Source organism: Oryctolagus cuniculus, chromosome 4 (assembly GCF_051225735.1).
Source record: "Oryctolagus cuniculus isolate XC-2025 breed Fujian yellow rabbit chromosome 4, ASM5122573v1, whole genome shotgun sequence".
Taxonomy (NCBI): Eukaryota; Metazoa; Chordata; class Mammalia; order Lagomorpha; family Leporidae; genus Oryctolagus; species Oryctolagus cuniculus.
Window position 1 is genome coordinate 76,344,463 of NC_142870.1, and position 22,847 is coordinate 76,367,309.

Sequence of the window (22,847 nt, forward strand, 5' to 3'; positions counted from 1 at the left end):
TATAAGCTCCAGTTCGAGTCCCGGCTGCTCCACTTTCAATCCATCTCCATGCTAATGACCTGAGAAAAGGAGCAGAAGAGGGCCCAAGTACTTGGGACCCTGTCTGTCGCTCCCCCTCTTCGCGGAGGAACGACACAGGACCCTGCGCTGTTCTTTTGTCTGCTCGGCCCTTCCCGGGTTTGCTGCTGGTTCTTCCCGGGTTGGCTGCCGTCCTTCCACCTCCGTGGAAGGGCGGTTCCCCCTGCCACTTTCCCCACTTCCGCGGGGGAGGGGCACACCGCCAGCCGGCTCTCTCGGTGGCTGCTCAGATGTTATTTGGATGTTCCCCTTAGATGTTCCTGGTGCATGTTGTCTCTCTCCTCCTTTATAGTCCTCTTCCACCAATCCCAATTCTGCTACCCACACGCCGAGTACGCTGCTCTCCTCCAATCAGGAGCGGGATCAGCTCCTGCAAGTTACTGGTTGAACTGGAGGCAGCTGTGTAAAAGTTGTTTTACTCCTCTCCCAGCGCCATATTGTGGGAGAGCAGATGCATAGAATAAGTCTTAATTCCAGTAACTTAGTCTAGTCTGAGTTGCTCCCCACACCTGTCACCCATGTGGGAGAGCCAGATGAAGCTCCTGGCTTGGCCAAGACCAGTTTCAGCCACTGCAACCATCTTGTATGTGAACCAGCTGATGAGAAATCTCTCCCTCTCTAGCTGTGACTTGCTCTGACACTCAAATCTTTAAAAAAAAAAAAAAAAAGGCTAATGATTCTAACTTAATAAAATGAGTCTGCACATATACAAATAAATAAGGACAAGAGAAGTAAAAATGTCTTCCTTCTTATAATACTTAAGAGTAGAATATCAAGTAATAAAGAAGGAATAAATGATTTGAAAATCACCATTTGGCAGCTATTATTATAAGTGAGTCAAAACAAATTGATTGATGCATACTAAAACTGGCCAAGTTTGATGAAAAACAGGTGTTATTTACATAGTCTAAAATATCTCCCCGTAGAATATTTATCAATCACAAGAGGACAAATCATAACTCTATAGTAAAGAAACCTGGTAGACACTACCTTAAGTGATGGAAGTCAACATCATCAGTAACAGGACAAAGAGACATCATGGACCTCCTGATATGATGCATTAAGAAGAACAAAACATCATTTCTATGGTATTCCTGCCAAAAATAAATATTCTGAATCTAACTATAAATAAGCAGATAAACCAAATAATTGGCCTATATTATTAAAAAATATGAATGTCATAAGACAGTAACTGAGGAACTGTTCCTAGGACAGAATACAGAAATATGATGACTAAATACACAGCTCAGGATTTTCTTTTGCTGACATGCTTGGTACTGGGGTGGCTGGAGATAATTCAATAAGGTCTGTGTATTAGACAATAATTGGTATTGGATAAATGTTAATTTTATGATTTTTATAAATGTTCTGTGGTAATATAAGCTAAATTCCTTGAATTTGAAAAATACTCCGAATAATTTAGAGATAATCATTTTGCATTCAAACATTTCATGAAATAAAATGTATATATAGGAATAAATTAAAGCAAGTGTGGTAAATGTAAATATTTGGGAAATCTAGAGGAATAGATTCAAGGAATTATTTGCAGTATTTGGCTATTTTAAATCTAAAATTATCTCAAAATAAGTCGTAAGAATCAAATAACTGATGTTTATGAAAGTAATTTTTAAAACTATAAATGCTATATGACAGCTCAATTACTTTCCATCATCAAAAGACCAACCAATATCAATTAAATTAACTACTTAAAGGGCATCTTAATTACCTGGACAGTTATATACTGATTAACATACCCAGCAATGCTAGTTTGGGGTAGGTTGCATAGTTTCTATGTCGTACTCTTACACCACTTTGTTGACACTATACAGTTCTCCTCCATCAAAACATCAAAAACAAAAATTGTAACAAAATATTAGATCCATTGTTTTGTTAACAATGGATCACGGTTATCTTTCCTCATCAATAAATACACATAGAGGCTAGTGTTGTGGCACAGCGAGTAAAGCCACTGCCTGTGGCAGTGGCATCCCATATGGGCACTAGAAAAAAAGAAAACCTATGACATGGGGCTGGAGTGGTAGCATAATGGGTTAAGTTACCACCTGCAATACTGGCAATTAATATGGGCACCAGTTCAAAGTCCTGGCTGCTGCACTTCCAAACAAGCTCCCTACTAATGCGCCTGGGAAAGCAGCAATCGATGGCCCTAGTTCTTGTGCCCCTGCCACCCATGTGGGAGACCAGGAGGAAGCTCCTGGCTCTGGGCTATTGTCTGACCCAGCTAGGCTGTTGAGGCCATCTGGGGAGTGAAACAGCAGATGGAAAATTCTCTCTCTGTCTCTATGCCTTTCAAAGTAAATAAATAAATCTTTAAAATAAATAAACATAAAATATACAATATCCAATACACAATTTCTTGAAAGTCAAGTCTCTGATTGTTCTTTTGCTTTATTTTATTTTCCTGACTCTCACTCTTTTCTTTCCGGCCAGAGTACTTGTTCCTCACTGCAATGCATGACGTACAAAAGGTGGACAATTCCCAGTGAGGACAATCACAGTTATTATTGTGCTCTACCCTAGCCACCCAACATGAGCAGTTTTCTATCATTTAAATGTTCATTTTCAGATTACAGTTCATTTATGTAAGCATATATTTCATTTTTTGATGAAAGTAGTTTGATATGTTTAGAACTTTCTTAAAAAGGGAATAATGATGGAAGACATAATGAATTAGAATACAGAAGTAAAAAATAAAACAGCTCATTCCTAAAAAAGATAATTAAAGTTATATAGCAAGACTGACCAGGGAAAATAAAAGGTAAAATACACATGCACACATTAAAATGTTTAACAAAGAAAAAAGTAGGATTTTATAAGAAGGAAAAAACAGATTGAATATTATATTTATATAATTTATTATTACATTTAAAATAATTAATACCAATATAAAATCAACATCTAATCCTAATAAAAACTGGTAATGTAAGAATAGAAAACAGAACATCATCATCACTCTGGTTTGCCCACACCACTTCATTTTTGTCATCTAGATAAACTATTTGTATTGGTCCATTTTCACATGCTATAATGAAATCCCTAAGGTTGAGTAATGCATAAAGATCAGAAATTTATTTAGCTCACAATTTAGAAGGTGAAAGTCTAACCTAGGAAAGCTTGGACTCCAGCAAACTATGGGGATGGAATTATGGTAGGAGCATGCAGGAAGCAGAATATAACACAGGGAACTGGAAGTCAGAGGGGGAGGAGAGGCTTGCTCTTTTCTAACAACTCACTCCTGAACAACCAACTACAGAGATCCTATGAGGAGTGCTTAATACTTTTATAGAAAAATGCCTCCAATGGCCACCGTGTAGGTTCCACTACCTCTTCCAGTCCAGCTCTCTGCTGTGGCCCAGAAGGTCAGTGGAGGATGGCATAGGTGCTTGGGCCCCTGCACCTGCATGGGAGACAGGAAGGAAGCACCTGGCTCCTGGCTTCGGATCAGCACAGTGCCGGCCGTGGCAGCCATTTGGGGGGTAAACCAACAGAAGGAAGACCTTTCTCTCTGTCTCCCTCTGCCTATAACTCTACCTGAAAATAAATTAAAAAAAAAAAAATTCTGTTCAGGTCCTTTGCTCATTTCATTACTAGGTTGTTTGTAATGTAGTTGTTGAGTTTCTTGAGCTCTTTATAGATACTGGAAATTAATCCTTTATCAGTTGCATAGTTTATAAATATTTTCCCCCATTCTGTCAGTTACTTCTTCACTTTGCTGATTGTTTCTTTTGCAGTACAGAACCTTTTCAGTTGGATGTAATGCCATTTGTTAATTTTGGCTTTGCCTGTGCTTCTGTGGTCTTTTCCAAGAAATATTTCCCTATGCCAATGTCATGCATGATTTCCCCAAAGTTCTCTAGTAATTTAATGATATCACGTTGCAGATTTAGGTCTCTGATCCATTTTGAGTGGATTTTTGTGTAAGGTGTAACGTAGGGGTCTTGCTTCATACTTCTGCATGAAGAGATGCAGTACTCTCAGCACCATTTGTTGACGAGCCTGTCTTGGCTACAGAGATTGATTTTTGCTCATCTGTCAAAGATAAGTCAGTTGTAAAGTGTGGTTTGATTTCTGGAGTTTTTACTTTATTTCAGTGGTCTACATGTCTGTTTTTGTGCCAGTACCAGCGATTTTGATTATAACTGCCTGGTAGTATTTCTTAATATCTGGTATTGTGATGCCGCCAACTTTGATTTTGTTGTTTAAGACTGCTGAAGCTAATCAGGGCCCAAAAGTTGTTTGAAATTTATATTTATTAAATAAATTTATTAATATAAATAAAATAAAAATAAAAACAATTTATTAATATAAATTTATTAATATAAATATAATTAAGTAAAAGTTTTCTAAAAAAAAAGGGTAAAACTTTTATATTATAGAGGAATTTTTCCCCCATAACCACCCTCCCACCCGCAAACCATCCCATCTCCTAGTCGCTCTCCCATCCCATTCTTCATTAAGATTCATTTTTAATTATCTTTATATACAGAAGATCAACTCTATACTAACTAAAGATTTCAACAGTTTTTACCCACACAGACACACAAAGTATAAAGTATTGTTTGAAGACTAGTTTTACCATTAATTCGCATAGTATAACACATTAAGGACAGAGATCCTAAATGGGGAGTAAGTGCACAGTGACTCCTGTTGATTTAACAACTAACACTCTTATTTTTGACATCAGTAACCACTCTTGTCATGAGCTCTTGTCATGAGCTGCCAAGGCTATGGAAGCCTCTTAAACTCACAAACTCCAACATTATTTAGACAAGGCCATAATCAAACTGGAAGTTCTCTCCTCCCTTCAGAGAAAGGTACCTCCTTCTTTGATGGCCCCTTCTTTCCACTGTGATCTCACTCACAGAGGTCTTTCATTTATGTCATTTTTTGCCACAGTGTCTTGGCTTTCCATGCCTGAGAAACTCTCATGGGCTTTTTAGCCAGATCTGAATGCCTTAAGGGCTGATTCTGAGGCCAGAGTGCTGTTTGGGACATTTGCCATTCTATGAGTCTGCTGTGTATCCTGCTTCCCATGTTGGATTGTTCTCTCCTTTTTAATTTTATCAATTATTATTAGCAGACACTGGTCTTATTTACATGATCCCTTTGACACTTAATCATATCTTTATGATCAATTATGAACTTAAACTGATCACTTTAACTAAGATGGCATTGGTACTAAGATGGCATTGGTACCTGCCAACTTAATCGGATTTGGAATCCCATGGCATGTTTCTAGCCTTACCCTTAGGGGTAAGTCCAAATGAGCATGTGCCGAACTGTACATCTCCTCCCGCTCTTATTCCCACTCTTATTTTTAACAGGGATCAATTTTCAGTTAAATTTAAACACCTAGGAATAACTGTGTGTTAATTAAAGAGTACAACCAATGGAATTAAGTAGAAAAAGAAAATATTAAAAAGAATAAAATAGTTAAGTTGTTCCTCGACAGTCAGGACAAGGGCTGATCAAATCATTGTTTCTCATAGTGTCAAGCTTCACTTCTACAAGTTTCCTTTTAGGTGCTCAGTTAGTTGTCACAGATCAGGGATAACATAAGATATTTGTCCCTTTGGGACTGGCTTATTTCACTAAGCATTATGTGTTCCAGGTTCCTCCATTTTGTTGCAAATGATTGATTTCATGCTTTTTACTGCTGTGTAGTATTCTATAGAGTACATATCCCATAATTTCTTCATCTAGTGTTCTATTGAAAGGCATTTAGGTGGATTCCATGTCTTAGTTATTGTGAATTAGGCTGCAATAAACACTGAGGTGCAGACAGCTCTTTTATTTGCCAATTTAATTTCCCTTGGGTAAATTCCAAGGTGTGGGATGGCTGGGTCGTGTGGTAGGGCTATATTCAGGTTTCTGAGGAATCTCCAAACTGACTTCCATAGTGGCTTTACCAGTTTGCATTCCCATCAACAGTGGTAACTAACATGTGCCTTTTTCCCCACATCCTCACCAGCATCTGTTGTTGGTAGATTTCTGTATGTGAGCCATTCTGACCCGGGTGAGGTGAAACCTCATTGTGATTTTGATTTGCATTTCCCTGATTGCTACTGATCCCGAACATTTTTTCATGTGTCTGTTGGCCATTTGGATTTCCTGTTTTGAAAAATGTCTATTGAGGTCCTTGGCCCATCTCTTAAGTGGGTTGTTTTGTTGTTGTGGAGTTTCTTGATCTCTTTGTAGTTTCTGGTTTTCTAGGTAATGTATTTTGCAACAATAGATAACAGAATGCTTAACAAATAAGGAAGACATCTAGGAGAGGTTAAAAAGAGTCACAGCATGTAAATGTTATAAATTGAGATAATTTTTCAACTACTTGAGAAACTTAAAAATATTACTAATATCTAGAGACTACACAGAAAATTGGTTTTACTCACACTCAAATAATGTATACTTATTCTGATGAAATTTAACTGAAAGTCAGATTGTATTAAAATTTAAAATATTCTCCAACTGTTAAACCCAAGAATTCGAGTTTTAAGAAATTTATTCCAGAACTGTGTTGTGGCATAATAGACTAAGCTGCTACTTGCGATGCCAGCATCACATATGAGCACTGGTTCACATCCTAGCTGCTCCATTTCCAATCCAGCTCCCTGCTAGTGTGGCTGGAAAAGCAGTGAAAGGTGGCCCAAGTGCTTAGGCTCCTGTACCCATATGGGAGACCCGGATAATTCTACTGGCTCTTGGCTTTCACCTGGCCCAGCCCTGGCCATTGCAGCTCTTTGGGAGTGAACCAGCAGATGGAAGATCTCTTTTTCTGTCTCTTTCTGTCTCTGTAACTCTTTTAAATAAATAAATCTTAAAAAATCTTTTAATTCCATTCTCCACAATCTTTCTGAAGTACCTTTATATTTGTTATTTGATAGAAAAAGAAATCCAAACTCAATAGCTATCAATAACATAATGACTCAAATCAGGGCATATTCACTTCATAAGTTGTAATGTAATCATTAGCAGAGGATCTTAAAGCCCATTTCTCTTATAAGTAACCACACGGGGAAGAGGAAGGAGTAAGTACGTTTGAATCTTGTGATAGAGATTTGTCCTGTTAAGAATCTGATATTGTAACATAGAAGTTCAAAATAGAAGTTCAAAACTCTGTCTGAAAAAGCAAAAAGGAGGAGAGTTTAACACAGTGATAACACATTAAAACAAAACACACTAAGCCACTCTGGAGTCAGACTGTCCAGATTCAAATCCTTGACCATTCATTTACCTGCTGTGTGACCCTTGAAAAGTTAATTTAGAATCTTTTTGTACTTACTTTTCTTTATCCAAACAGTAACACTTATCAATGTCAGAAAACCAATGATAAGGATTAAGTATTACTACTCACAGGGGTAAAAAAAATCCAAATAATAAGGATTTGTTAGGTAATTACTATCATCATTAACTACTAATTTAAAAACATTAATGTGTGAGTATCCAGGAGACAAACACTACAAAAATGGATACTTTCTCATAGAAATAAAAAACAATTTCCTAGTGTCTGGACAATAAGGGTTCAAGAAATTCAAAATAAAAGATCCATAGAGCTGTTTGAAATCATCTGTGAAATTTCAGAAGAAGAATTTGACCTGTCTTCACACATACACACATGCACAGGATTCAGATAATAAGAAAATGGAAGTGACAGGAAGATGAATAAAAGTTGAGAGGCCATAAAGACCAACATATTTCAAGAACCGGATGTAGACGGTTAGGTAAACTAAGTATCTAGAGAACCTCTTGGGTGCACATCTGAACTAGCTAGAGGATGTTTTTCCTAGACTAACTATGAAGAACCATAGAAGGAGGAATAACATGAACAAGTAGAATTGGGGGTGTGGGGGGGCGGCACTGTGGCATAGTAGGTAAAGCTACCACCTGCTATGCCTACATCCCATACCAGCACCAGTTTGAGTCCTGGCTGCTCCACTTCCAAACCAGCTCCCTGTTACGGTCTGGGAAAGCAGCAGAAGATGGCCCAACTCTTGGGCCCCTGCACTCACATGGGAGACCAGGAAGAAGCTCCTGGCTCCTGGCTTCAGATCGGCCCAGCTCCAGTAATTGCGGCCATTTGGGGAGTGAACCAGAAAATGGAAGCCTTCTCTCTGTCGGCCTCTGCTTCTCTGTAACTCTGCCTTTCGAATAAACAAATAAATCTTAAAAAAAAAAAAAAAAAAAAGAATTTGGGGATCATTCTAGTGTTCACATATAAAAGCACCTGGAAGGGAGAAGACTAATGTAAAGGATTGACTAGAATAGCTATAACGACAAAGGAAAGAAGGAACACATAAACCAGGGTAAGGGGTTGGAGGTGGGATGTCACCCAAATTTGACACTGATTAGATATTAGAAATGAGAGAATGAAGTAATCCAAATGACAGGATGAATGATAAAATATTTAAAAGAAAAAAAATTAAGATTTCCACTGGGGCTTAATGTTAAGTCAGGGTTAGAAAAGAGGCCCTTGGGGCTCTGTTGTGGCACAGTAGGCAAAGCAGCTATCTTCTACACTGGCATCCCAGTCCTGGCTGTTCCACTTCCAATTCAGCTCCCTACTAATGCGCCTGGGAAAGCAGCAGCAGATGGCTCTGAGCTCCTGCACCCATGTGGGATACCTGAAGCTCCTGACTCTTGGCTTTCGTATGGTCCAGTCCCATCACTGCAGCCATCTGGGAGGTGAACCAACAGATGGAGAATCTCTCTCTGTGTCTTTCCCTCTCTTTCTCTCTGTATCTCTGCCTTTCAAACTAACAAAATAAATCTTATTTTTAAGAAAAGAGAACTTGCCAGTTTAAGATAATAGTGCAACATTCAGATACTAAGATCCAGTAGGCAGGAGCAGGCATTTAGCATTGTGGGTAAGACGTCAGCTGGATACCTGCAATCCATGTCAGAGTGCCTGGATTTGAGTCCCAGCTTCGCTTCTGATCTAGCTTTCTGATAATCTGCACCCTGAGAAGCAGCAGGTGATGGCTCAAGTAATTGGATCCCTGCTACCCACCAGGAGACCCAGACTTCTGGCTATTATCTTTTAGCCTGGCCCAGCCTGAGTTGTTGTGGGCATCTGGCAGTGAATTAGTGGATAGAAGATCCCCCTCTCTGCTTTCTCTGCCCCTCCCCTCAGACCTTTGCTCTGCTTTCCAAATAAATGAAAATAAAAAAATAAAATGTTTTTAAAAGGATCCAGTAGGCATTTAACAACATAAGACTAGTGCTTAGGAAAGGTGAGAACTACAAACAAAAGCTTTAGAATTAAAAACAAACAAATTTCTATTTAGAATGTTCAAGGCATTCCAAAATAGGTAGACGACAGACCTTGTGCTATCTTCAGAGTAACTCTTACTTTTATGTACCTTCATGTTTAGCACAGTTTGTTTGTTTTTTTTTTTAAAGATTTATTTATTTATTTGAAAGGCAGAGTTTCAGAGAGGCAAAGGCAGAGAGAGAGAGGCCTTCCATCCACTGGTTCACTCCCCAAATGGCCACCACAGCCACGGCTGGGCCTATCCAAAGCCAGGAGCTAGCGAGCTTATTCCAGGTCTCCCAAGTGGATGCAGGGGCCCAAAGACTTGGGCCATCCTCTACTGCTTTCCCAGGTCATAGCAGAGAGCTGGATCAGAAAAGGAGCAGCTGAGACTCAAACTGGTACCCATATGGGAACTGACTTTACCGGCTACACCATAGTGCTGGCCCCTTTAGCAAAGTTTTAAGCACATAGGATATTCACAGAAAAATATTGTAGAGGTGGGAGAAAGAGAAAGGAGCAAGGTTACATACATTGTTAATGACAGAACATTAATTACAGCCTACATCTAAGATAACATCTAAGCTTCTACACACAGGATTCCCTATGGAGTGTAAGAAATGAAAATAAATGACAAAAATTGAGCTTTGAGAATTGCTGGTTGCTAGGGGCAGAAGGAAAAAAAAACAGGGTAAGATAGCAAAGAAAGATAAGTTATTTGGAAAAATTATAGTGTTGCATCTCATTAATTTTTCAAGGGAATTTTTCAAGAAAGGAAACACAGTCAACTGTATCAAATGCTTATATGCTACAGGCAGTACTTCTCTAAAGGTGGGGGTGGGGTGACTTTTTTATTAACATCTTTAAAGGGATTTTAAATACATAGATCATTCACAGTATTGGTTACAAAGTATTATTGCAAACCTCAGTCAATTTTATCTCTACAAAATATATCACTAGAAGTAATTAAAAGTCACTATAATAAAATAATAATTTACATATGCAGTTAATTCAAAGTCTGGGGGAAAAGAATTAAAAGATAAATTTATTTAGGTGTAAGTAATTTTGAGCGGACAGCGTTGTGGCATAGCAGGTAAAGCATTTGCCTGCAATGCCAGCATCACATATGGCCAACAGTTTGAGTCCAGGTTACTCCACTTCTGATCTGGCTTCTCTAATGTGCCTGGGAAAGCAACAGAAGAAGGCCCAGGTGCTTGGAAGCCTGCACCACATGGGAGACCCAGAAGAAGCTCTTTGGCTCCTGGTTTCAGCCTTGACAATTGCAGCCCTTTTGGAGAGTGAACCAGTGGATAGAAGATCTCTCTGTTTCTCCCTCTCTCTCTTTCAAATAATAAATCTTAAAATAAATTCATGCATATGAATGTTCTTCAAAAATTTCATGAAAATGCATATTATAGAAAAGGTATAATGGATTTCAAGTATTTTAAGATTTATTTATTTGAAAGGCAGAATTACATTGGGGGGGGGCAGGAAAACAGAGAGGTGAGAGAGAGACAGAGAGAGACAGAGAGAGAGAGAGTGTGTGTGTATTCTTCTATCTGCTGGATCACTTACCAAATCACTGTAATGGCCAGGGCTGGGGCAGACCAAAGCCACGAGTCAGGAGCTTCTTCTAGGACTCTCATTTGGATGCAGAAGCCCAAGCACTTAGGCCATCTGGATTTCAAGTATTTTTACATCAAAATAAACTTAGCTGTTCATTCCATTTTTTCATGAACTTTCTGATGAACCCTTGATTAAGATAGCCACAAATGGGACCAGCACTGTGGCGCAGCGGGTTAAAGCTCTGGCCTGAAGCGCCGGCATCTCATATGGGCGCCAGTTCAAGTCCCGGCTGCTCTCTGCTATGGCCTGGGAAAGCAGTAGAAGACAGCCCAAGTCCTTGGGCCCCTGCACCCATGTGGGAGACCTGGAAGAAGCTCCTGGCTCCTGGCTTTGGATCAGCACAGCTCCAGCCATTGAAGCCATTTGAGGAGTGAACCAGCAAATGGAAGACCTCTCTCTGTGTCTTTACCTCTCTCTGTAACTCTTTCAAATAAATAAAATAAAAAAAAATTAAAAAAAAAGATAGCCACAAATGTTCTTACCTTAAATCTCTTGTCCTGTAATACTTTCTTGATGGCAACCAATTCTCCTGAATCACAAAGTTTTGCTTGATATACTACACCAAATGACCCATTTCCAATCACTTTAGTGTCTGTATAACTGACTTCTTGTGGCCTGTCTGGACCCTGCCCAGGAGTTGCCACCACTGTAGTTACCTTGCTGCCATCCTTGTCTCCTAAAGGAAGAAAGGGATTCAAAGAAAAAAAAAATTAGAAGTGTACAAAGTTAAACTGAGAAAACTCCCCCAAACTACAAAGACCACCATATTCTTTACTACAAATAAATTTTTAATAGTCATCTTAGTTTATCATATAAAATTATTTCAGTTATACATTTCAATTACAAGTAATTTTTAAGCCACCATTTATTTAATCATTCTGTAGACCAGGCATCTTACTTAGTTTATATGTATAATTTTATTTAGTGGAAACAGGACCCCATGAAGAAGATGTTACCATATTAAAGGTAATGGAAAGAACTTTCACAGCCCTCTTGTGCCTCCCCTCCTAGCAGAAATCCTAAAAGCTCTCTTCAATTCAAGCTGAAGACCTACTGTGTACTTGACTAGGCATAGCCCAGAATCACCATGTTCTCCGAATTCTTAAATTATTCTAAATTGCACTGCTAACTCCCTGGTTTTTAAAAGCATCATATTGTTCTCCTAGTGATTTCAGAATACACATAGACTCTAGAAGACTAAAATCATCTTAAAATAGCAGTTGTGCTTCCTACTTTATCTCTTCACTGACAAATCTAAAACCAATTTTCAGAATAAATTAAATCCTCAGGTTCACTGACTGAACTGTATATTTCCTCTGCCATCCTTACCTAATTCATACTAACCCAGTAAAAGAAATGTAATATTTTTGGAGTATTCTTCATCACCAAAAGTTAAATTGTTAAATAAATTAATATCTAAAATGTTGGTGGAACATTATATTCCAGATTTATAACCATTTAAATTCATAGAAACATTAATATAAACAAAAGACAATAAACAATGACTGAGATTTACTCTCCTGCTTATAAAACAATCTTCATAACAGATACAAAGAAATGATTTGATTCCTACTGGGGTGGAGAATGTCCTGCACCTGGGCCATACAAGGCCCAATAAATTTGATCTGGTCCTGCCAAGGCAACCACTAGGACTCCAAATTCAGTAAATCTATGGCAGACTAACTTTTAAGCTGATAATTTCGTATGGACTGCAAATGATATTATAAATATCCAATGGCTCTTGACAGAAAAAAATTTCCCACCCCTGCATAGGTAATTTACAGGCAGTCATCATGGACAACTCTTGAACACATATACCTTGTTTCAAGGTAAAATTACCCAAGCAGGTAAGATTAAATTAGCACTAAGCTGCTACTGCTTGAAAGAGTGATTTTTTTTTTACATTACATGTTTTAAATGCATATAAACCCTAGCACAAACCAACACATACATAGCTGTTCCCAAAATTTCCAAATGCTCACTTTAAGTCTCATTTCCTAGTAAAATAAATCTCAGATACATTTACTAAAAATCTAGTTTAATCTAGAGCTCTAGTTTTCATGACTCAGCAGCCCCCAAAATATCCGTGTTAATCTTAACTATAATTTTCCAAGTTAACTATAAATCTTGGGGCCAGCGTTATGGCGCAGCGAGTTAACACCCTGGCTGCTCCACTTCTGAACCAGCTCTCTGCTATGGCCTGGGAAAGCAGTAGAAGATGCCCAAGTCCTTAGGCTCCTGCACCGGCGTGGGATACCGGGAAGAAGTATCTGGCTCCTGGCTTTGGATCAGCACAGTTCCAGCTGTTGTGGCCAATTGGGAGTGAACCATCAGATGGAATACCTCTTTCTCTCTCTCACTCTCTGCCTCTCCTCTCTCTGTTTAACTCTGACTTTCAAATAAATAAGTAAATCTTAAAAACAAAAAACTATAAACCTTATGTTATTTTCTTATTCATTTGCAAAATAAATTTCTTTTTATCTGTTTTTAGTACTACTAAGGACAGAGCTTAATTTTGAGAACTTAAACTCAAAATGAACAAGCCCAGGAAGATTTCATTCGGAAAGATTAAAATCCAAGGTATTGAATATATTCTTACAACCCAATGGTCCCAAAGAAGACAAAAAGCTGGAGTGACTTCAAACACAGTCTGACTCTTCCCTCTACCACTGAAGTTAAAACTCGATCATCAGAAAGTTTCAAGAACTATGAATTAATTTCACTGTACAAATTGCTTGCAAAATCTTACATGTCTAACTCACAAAACAGACCATCATTATCTTAATTAAGATAAATGAATAAATTGGAGATCGGCTGCTATACTACACAATTTTATATGAAAACAAAAACTGGGGTATACCACAAAATTATGCTTTTCTACGTTATGATGATATTTCAGTAAAGAAAACAACTCACACCTTTGTGCTTGTTCAGTAAGAGAACACAAGCAATGTCAACATTTGGGAAGACTTTCTCTTCTTCCCCCCTGAGGTTTATTTCTTTAAAAATCTTTAGAATCCAGGGACTGAAGAACAAGCCATGAAAGACATTCATTACAATCCTGGGATTTAGCATCTCTTCACTCCACATACTATCTACTAAACCAAGAACGCCTATCCCAACATTATGATTTGCAAATGGGAAATGAAATAATTCTGCTAAAATATTAACAACAGAATAGAAACATAAAACGGGTCCTTATGGATGCTATAACTGAAAGATTCTTGAGGCCTCTTTAAACTGAGGTTTGATTCCTTTCATCTTCTTGCACGAGGCAGGGGGCTATTACTATCTTAGCAAGAATTAAAACACTTCCTCTCCTCTCTTTCAAGCATAGCGAAATTTCTTAGAACTCTTATGAACTACCATCTCTACTAACATGGATTGTCTAGGTATGTTTGGAGTAATGCTCTCAGGTTTTCTATAGAGCTCAAGCAACCTGGTATTTTTAGTCTGAAATCGTCAAGCTCTTCAGAGTGCTACAGCTGCAACTGCTGAGCAGCAGGGTAAATAACACCAGAGATGACCTGGTATGAACATCAATAATGTCACACAGCAGTTAGCTAATATACCAAGGGAAAAAAAATGTATGTCATCATTTGGCATTGTAATTAGCCTACTTACCAATAAGGTAACATTTGTATAAAATTGTATTGTTAAAAAGCTTTCTGATTCATTGCTTCATCTAACACTTAAAACAAACAAAGATATATTGTTGTATCTACTACACAAAGACTAAGAAAGATTAACTTAGGGTTTTGAGTAACAGATCATACAGTTTTAAGCAGCAGAATCTACATGCCTCATGCTGCTTCTACTGTTACTTTACTACCTTTCTACTACCACTGAAAGATGAACTTTTATGTATTTTTCCCACCTTTCCCCCAAAAAAGAGACAATGTTTCTGGTAATAATATTTAAAAATCACTTCCAGAGCAATAAGAGAATAAATGAATAATCTTTTAAAGTTTTCAGGCTTCAACTATTTACTCCTTAAAAGCAACAGATCCATTTCCAAAGATACTTTGGCATTGTTAGGTTTTAGAAACTTACCCCAAAGCAAAAACATGTGAAAAAATTTTAAGTACTTGATTCTGTGACAACCAAATAATTTAAAATTTGCCATTAAATACTGGATTATTTTGGGAGCACTGCTTCAAGAGACCAAATCCTCATGTAAGACTAGAAGTCATAACAAATATGTCTCACTGAAAACAATAAACACTTTACCCAACACTAAATTTCCCAGAACACATGGACAGTGAATCTCACACTAACTATAAAACACCAGTCATTATAATAAAATTGGACTTCAAAAAATGTCATTGGTGCAACGACAGTATAGCAATGGGAAATAACTCAGCTCCAGGCCTCCTCCCTGGCCACAGCACTCCTGGGATTCTCTATTACAACTGGAATCCACTAGGAATTTCCCACTATAATTAGAAAATAGATTTAAATCCCCTACTCCTTACAACAGATAGATCTTAAATATATAAATGATAATAGACTCCTCATAGAGCAATGGACGAACAGAACAACTACTTCTAAAGTTAATAATTATAGATATTTATGTGCAATATAGTATGTTATTTTAATACATGTATACAATGTATATTGATCTGAACAGGGCAATCAACATTTCCCCTTCTTTGACATTACTTTATGATTGAAGGCTTCAAGCCTCTTTTATCTACTTTATATAATATATGCTAGGTTATCATCAACTATAGTCTTTTCCATTACATTGCATTATGAGCTTATTCCTTTGATCTGATTTGGAACCCACTATTCAAACTCCCTCCACCTGTCCTTACAACTCTCAGTCTCTAATAATCACCACTCTGTGTTCAGATTGAGGTATTTTTTAGCTTCTACATGTGAAGTAAAGCATGCAGTATTATGTCTTTCTGTGTCTAGCTTAAGTCACCTAACATGATCTTCAGTTCCATCCATTTTTGCTGCAGAAGACAGCTATTTTATTCTTTTCATGGTAGAATAATATTCCATTGTATATTGTACATATACCACATTCTCTCTGTCCACTCATCTAATGATGGGCACTCCGGTGGATTCCATACCTTGATTATTGTCAACACTGCTGTAATAAACGTGATGGATGGAGCAGGACTTCTTACCATACACAAAAATAAACTCACAATAGATCAAAGACCTAAATGTAAAATCCAAACTATGAACATGCTAGGAGAAAATATAGGACAAACACTTCAACACACTGGTATAAGTGGGTTTTGTTTTGTTTTGTTTTGTTTTTTGATCAGATCCCAAAAGCACAGAAAACAAAAGAAAAACTAGACAATGGAATTATAGCAAAATCAGAAGCTTCTGCACAGCAAAGGAAACAATCAACAGTGAACAGACATCCAATACAATGGAGAAAATGTTTAGAGCTATCTGACAAAGGGTTAATATCCCAAATACATTAAGAACTCAAAAACTTAATGACAAAAAAAAAAGAAAAATCAATCCAGTTCAGAAATGGGCAAATGACCTGATCAGATCTCAAATTAAGAAAAAATGCTCAGTATCACTAGCCATCAGGGAAATACAAATCAAAACCACAATGAGATAACACCTCACCCCCACCAGAATGTCTATTATAAAACAAACAAAAAAACAGAAAGTAACAAATGCTGGCAAAGGTGTGCAGAAAGAGGGACTCATACACTGTTTGTGGGAATGTAAATTAGTACAGCCCCCACAGCAAACAGCATTGAGATTTCATTAAAAACTAGAAATAGAACTGCCCTATGACTCAGCAATCTTACTACTAGGTATATATCCAAAAGACATGCAATCATTGTGTCAAAGAACAATAACTGTCTACTGAAGGCTGTTACATATAGAATATATATTTTACAGAGCTGGCATTGTGGTGTAACAGGTAAAGCTGCTACCTGCAACACAAGCATCCCACATAGGCGCCAGTTTGCGTCCTGGCTGTTCCACTTCCCATCCAGCTCCCTGCTAATGTGCCCGAGAAAATGGCAGACGATGGCCCAAGTGTTTGGGCTCCTACATTCACATGGGAGACCAGGAAGAAACTCCTGGGTCCTGGCTTCGGCCCAGCCCTGGCAGTTGTGATCATCTGGAGTATGAACCAGTGGATGGAAAATGGATGGATCTCTCTCACACTTTGCCTTTCAAATAAATAAAATAAACCCCCACTCCCCAAAAAAAGAAAGAAAGAACACCTATTTTACAAAAGTCTTGGCAAATTTAAGCATATCCCAAAATGCTTTATGTAGCGTAGTTATCAATCTCTCAAACATTGGGTTGTACCTGAAACAACATCTTGTGGTCTTAGTTTCAGTCTTCTGAAGCTTTCTCCAGAACAATCTACCCTGAGTGAACAAATGTAGCAATATGACATATACCACATCCAAAGTGTTGAGTGAGCACCCAGAAATCAATGCGACACTTTAAAGATGTTTAAATATTTAGGAGGTCTTTGACACTGATATTCTAATTTTATATGAATGATAAATACCAAAGGTGAAAATACTCTTTTAACAAAGATAGTTAATTTGATGTTTTTCTTTTAATCTTAAATTTTTAAGATTCAGATCTAAGAAAAAGCAAGAACTGAAATACTTTCTAATGTAGAGGCTTTTGTAAGATACCAATAAGCCACACTACTGGAAAAAAAAAAAAAAAACTGAGCAAAGTCATGCTACAATCCAAGAAATACCCTGTTGATTTGATGTAGAAAGATGAGTCTGCAATGACTGCCTCTATCAAATCTTCCTATACCCCAAGAACAACAACTCCACATAGAAATAAGAGAGCTAAAATTCTGTAAGAGAAGCCCAAAGAAACCAGCATGCCACCTGTAATTATGCAGAATATACAAAGCATTTTCAACCTGACAATAGTATTAATAAGGAAAAATAGCACTATTGTTTCTTTATCATGTAGAAAAATAAGATAGCTATTTTTAAAGAATATTTAACAGTAAGACAGTACTCTTTAAAAATATGATTATAGACGGCGATGCTGTGGCAAAGCAGGAACACTCACCACCTATAGTGCCTGCATCCCATAAGGGTGCCAGTTTGAGTCCTGGCTGCTCCACTTCTGATCCAGCTCCCTGCTATGGCCTGGGAAAGCAGCAGAAGATGGCCCAAGTCCTTGGGCCCCTGCACCTGCGTGGGAGACCCGGAGGAAGCTCCTGGCTTCTGGCTTCAGATCTGCTCAGCTCCAGCCGTTTCGACCATTTGGGAATGAACCAGCAGATGGATGACCTCTCTCACTCTCTCTGCCTCTGTCTCTCTGTAACTGCCTTTCAAATAAATAAATAAATATTTTTAATTATATAAATTACTTAAAAAAAAAAAAAACTTTGTTGTCAGATAAGATTAAGATTGACAGATGGGAAGCACTGGCCACTATCAATTTTTCAGGATTTTAAAATCAGAGTTCAAACAACTCTTTATTCTAAGCAACTACCTAAAGAACCTCTATTAAAGCAAGATGCTCTCTCCATAGTAAACAAAACTGCTAGAAACATGAGCACAACATAAAAATAAAGGTAATAAAGAAGTGAGGCTCACAGAATCAGAATCAGACAAATTCTAGAATGAATTGTCATGAAACAGGGGCTCTATTCTATGATATGGAATCCTAGCTTACAAGTGCAACTGCTCACATACCTTGGAGTAAATAAAACTTCAAAGAAAGAAAAAGGGGGCAGGCAGTTGTTGTGGCACCGTGGTTAAAACACCACACAGAATGCCTGCATCCCATACTGGAGTGCCTGGGTTCAGGTTCTGTTCCAATTCAGATTCAGCTTTCTGAAAAGATGCACCTTGGGCAGCAGATGATGGTTCAAGCAGTTGGTTTCCTGCTACTCATTGAGTTCCAGGCTCCTGGCTTGTCTGGCTCAGCCTTAGCTATTGCAGACATGTTGGGAATGAACCAGCAAATAAAGAATCTCTCTCTATTCTTTAAAATACATGAAGATAATAAATAACATTTAACAAGCCCATGCAGGAGGAGGGAAGAGGGCAGGTAACAATCTGAACAGCTGAATCAATCAAACCAACTTTAATGATCAACAGCATGGAGGAAAAAAATTCAGGGTAATTTCTATGTAAACTTATGATATAAATTTTTTTTCTAATAAGGTCTTTTCCCTAAGATACTACTCATGTACAAATGATTCCATATGATTCTATCCAAGAGACTGCGAAAAAGAAAAGAATTACTAAATATTCTACAGCGATGGAAAGAATAAACAAAAGGAGAAAGGGAAACCAAAACATTATCATAGAGACTGGCTTTTGGAAATGTTTTCCCTGTATATCACACTTCTAGAAACGAACAGAAAAACATAGGGTGGCAGACGATGGAGATAAACAAAGGTCTCCAGAGTTCTTTTCAAACACAGGAAGACACAATATTAATCCATAAAATCTCTCCAAAAAAAAGTCCCTGGAGAGAAACATAATTGGTGTAGTGGTAAAAATACGGGCTTTGAAGTTGTATCAAGGTTTAAACCATGCATTCTACCGCTTAATACCTGTAAAACACAGAAACTGTTACTTCACAGGGCTACTGTGATGATTAAATAACATAGGTTAGTCAGTTACGTTTTTAAAAGTGAATGCTCATGAAGCCTCTACTTCATTACAAGAATAAGTTTGTTTTAAAATTTGTCCAACTTTACAGTCCTCAGTTCCTCACTTTGTATTTCCTTTAGAAATATAACTCAAAGATTTTCTCAACTTCAATTATTAGCAGTGGGAACAGAAAAAAAAAAAAAACAACCATAATTCTGCTCCCCTATACCCTTTTACCAATCTGTTTGGGCCCTACTAAGAGTGTGAGCCCTCACTTCACTAAGAGGTCTCAGGAAAATCAGATATTATCTCAGTCACTTACAGTTCCCTAGTGCTTATTACTCAGCATAAGGAAGTATTCAAGCAGGGCTGGTGCTGTGGTGTGGAGGGTTAAGCCGAAGCCTACAGTGCCAGCATCCCATATGGGCACAGGCTGCTCCACTTCCTATTCAGCTCTCTGCTGGTACACCTGGGAGAGCAGTGAAGGATGGCCCACGTTCCTGGGCCCTTGCAATCCACGTGGGAGACATGGGGTAGTCTCCTGGCTCCTGGCACAACCCTGGCCATTGCAGCCATTTAAGGAGTGAACCAGTGGGTGCAAGATCTCTGTCTCTCCTTCTCTGTAACTCTACCCACCTTTCAAATAATTAAATCTTTTTTTTTTTTTTAAACAGGCAGAGTGGACAGAGAGAGAGAGAGACAAAGAGAAAGGTCTTCCCTTGCCGTTGGTTCACCCTCCAATGGTTGCCGCAGCCAGCGCACTGCGGCCGGCGCACCACGCTGATCCAAAGGCAGGAGCCAGGTACTTCTCTTGGTCTCCCATGGGTGCAGGGCCCAAGTACTTGGGCCATCCTCCACTGCACTCCCTGGCCACAGCAGAGAGCTGGCCTGGAAAAGGGGCAACTGGGACAGAATCCGGCGCCCCGACTGGGACTAGAACCCGGTGTGCTGGCGCTGCAAGGCGGAGGATTAGCCTATTGAGCCGCGGCGCAGGCCCAAATAATTAAATCTTAAAAACAAACAAACAAACAAAAAAAAACTGTAGTGTGAATCAGAACCACCCAGCGGCACTGTTAAAACCCAGATTGCAACTATGACAGGTATCCTACACAGGTTCTGATTCAGGAAGATGGGGTGGGGCATGGGAATTTGATTTCCTAATTAGCAGGCAGGGAAAAACAAAGTAAAGTACTCAGCACTCTCTTTGCTATTGAATTTATGTTAAGAATCATTCAAACAGAAAGAATGTTAAGATTTGACAAGTGACTGCTTCATGCAAACACGACAGTGCTTTTGCTTCTTCCTATGGTTGTCCTTGTTCAGGTAAAATCTGAGGGGATGAGGAATCTAGAAAAAGTCTTTACAAGTAGTAGAACAGAACAGAGGACTTAATGAAAACATGCCAACAACAAGTAGCAAAAATAAATAACCCAATCTGACACATGTGTATTTGTTCACAAGCAAGAGAATTACTCTATTTTATAACCTTTCTCCAAACAATTCTGGTGTCTTTGGAGAATCAATATACAGCAATGGGTAGGAACTGGGCAAATGACGTATCTCAGGTCTTAAGTGAATTTATAGCAAATATATATTAAGTATATTCCTTGAGAATCATTGTATAGTTTACAAGCAACACTCACAATGGAAGTAAGAATAGCCTGAGAGGATTTACTAAATGACAATTCTGGATGTTGAGCCCCAGAAAGGTCAGTAGGACTCAAGAAACTATATGGGGAAATAAATAAATAGTTATACATTCCAAAAAAGATGAGAAAGAGAGAAGGAAACAAACAAACTCTACAGGGGTCAGTGTTGTAAACCAGCAGGTTAAGCCACTGTCGCAATGTGGCCATCCCATATCTGAGCACCAGTTTCAGACCCAGCTACCCAGCTCCCTTCTAATACACCAAGAAAAGCAGCAGCTTTCCTTGCCACCCACTTGAGAGACCAGATGGAGTTCCAGGTTCCTGACTTCAGCCTGATTCAGACTTGCCATTGTAGTCATTTGGGGAGTGAACCAGCAGATTGAAGATCTCTCTCTTCCTCTTCTCCCCCACTCCCCCAGCCTCCATCACTCTGCCTTTCAAATAAATATATCTCTTTTAAAAAACTATATTTTAATATATTTAATACAAATGATTCTTAATTAAGTCCCACCATATTTTGAGAAAGAATCATAATATACTATATAATTCATACAACAATCCTGTGACATACTCAAAATAATCATTTTTAAAATGAGAGAATCTAAGACACTCAAGGTTTTGATAATTCGCGCAAAGTAATCCCTTCAACAAAACATACCCACAATATTCAAATCTGCCCATTTACTCCAAACACCTATGCCCTATTATATAATTTTGCTAAGGACCATGCCATAAACATCACACAAGTGTTCAGGTCCTCAAATTAATCTTGTATTCAGCAAAACTGAAAATTTCAAGTATTTTACAAGATTCTGATTCAAATATCTATTACCTATCCAACTTTTTACTTTGAAATATCCATACTTTCTTTGAACTAATTTTAATTTAATTAATTTTCTTCTAAAACCCAAACAATAAACCAAAAATTAGAATATATCATGTTAATTTTCAAGTCCGAACTTAAACATTATGTTACTTAAAATCTATGAACTGGAATCAAGCATATTTTCATCCAAGCAATAGTCTTATGAAAGAGAGAACCAACACCAAAACAGGGAACTGAACAGAAGCTCAAAAAAATAGCTAAAATTGCTAAGGATTATTTAGTAATATTGAAGACTACAACCAAAGTAGGTTCTCCAATCCTAGTATACTTTCCAATGCCTATAAAAATGGAAATGACAAACCTTTTATACTTCAAAAGAAATCCATAAAAGTTAACAGCCCAATATAATCATATTTTCAGTAAGAGTCCTTATACTTTTTAATATAAATCACAGATACCTTTTAAAATAAAACTGCTTCATTTTACTTCAGATATAAGCCTGAGAGGCAAATCATCTAAATGAGTAAAAGGCGAGACAGAATTCCCCTGAGGAAAATCAAATCAGTAAACTGATAGCAAACATTTGAACAACTTTGTTAGGATACAAAGCAATAATCCACTACTTGAAAACAACTGCTTTTTGCAGGACTAGAAGGAATACTTCCTGCTTTGCTTTTTCATGGGGAGGGCGTTGAAGTCGGCTTATTCTAAATATGAAAAATACTGGGAAGTGAAAAAGTAGGGGAGCATCATTTTTCTGATCAATCAATAAAAGAGGAATATGAAGAAAAAATTCCTCCACTCATACAATAGTT

At 37.9% G+C, this 22,847-nt stretch overlaps 1 protein-coding gene across 6 annotated transcripts in view; it reads right to left on the reverse strand.

The window, feature by feature from the left end:
* GSK3B (glycogen synthase kinase 3 beta) overlaps positions 1 to 22,847 on the reverse strand; it is a 218,634-nt gene that overhangs the window by 130,977 nt on the left and 64,810 nt on the right. For all 6 annotated transcript variants that reach the window (XM_002716661.6, XM_070072184.2, XM_002716660.6 and 3 more), the window contains one exon: positions 11,458 to 11,651. In XM_002716661.6, coding sequence (XP_002716707.1) covers positions 11,458 to 11,651 — 194 coding nt within the window. The remainder of the gene's footprint in view (positions 1 to 11,457; positions 11,652 to 22,847) is intronic.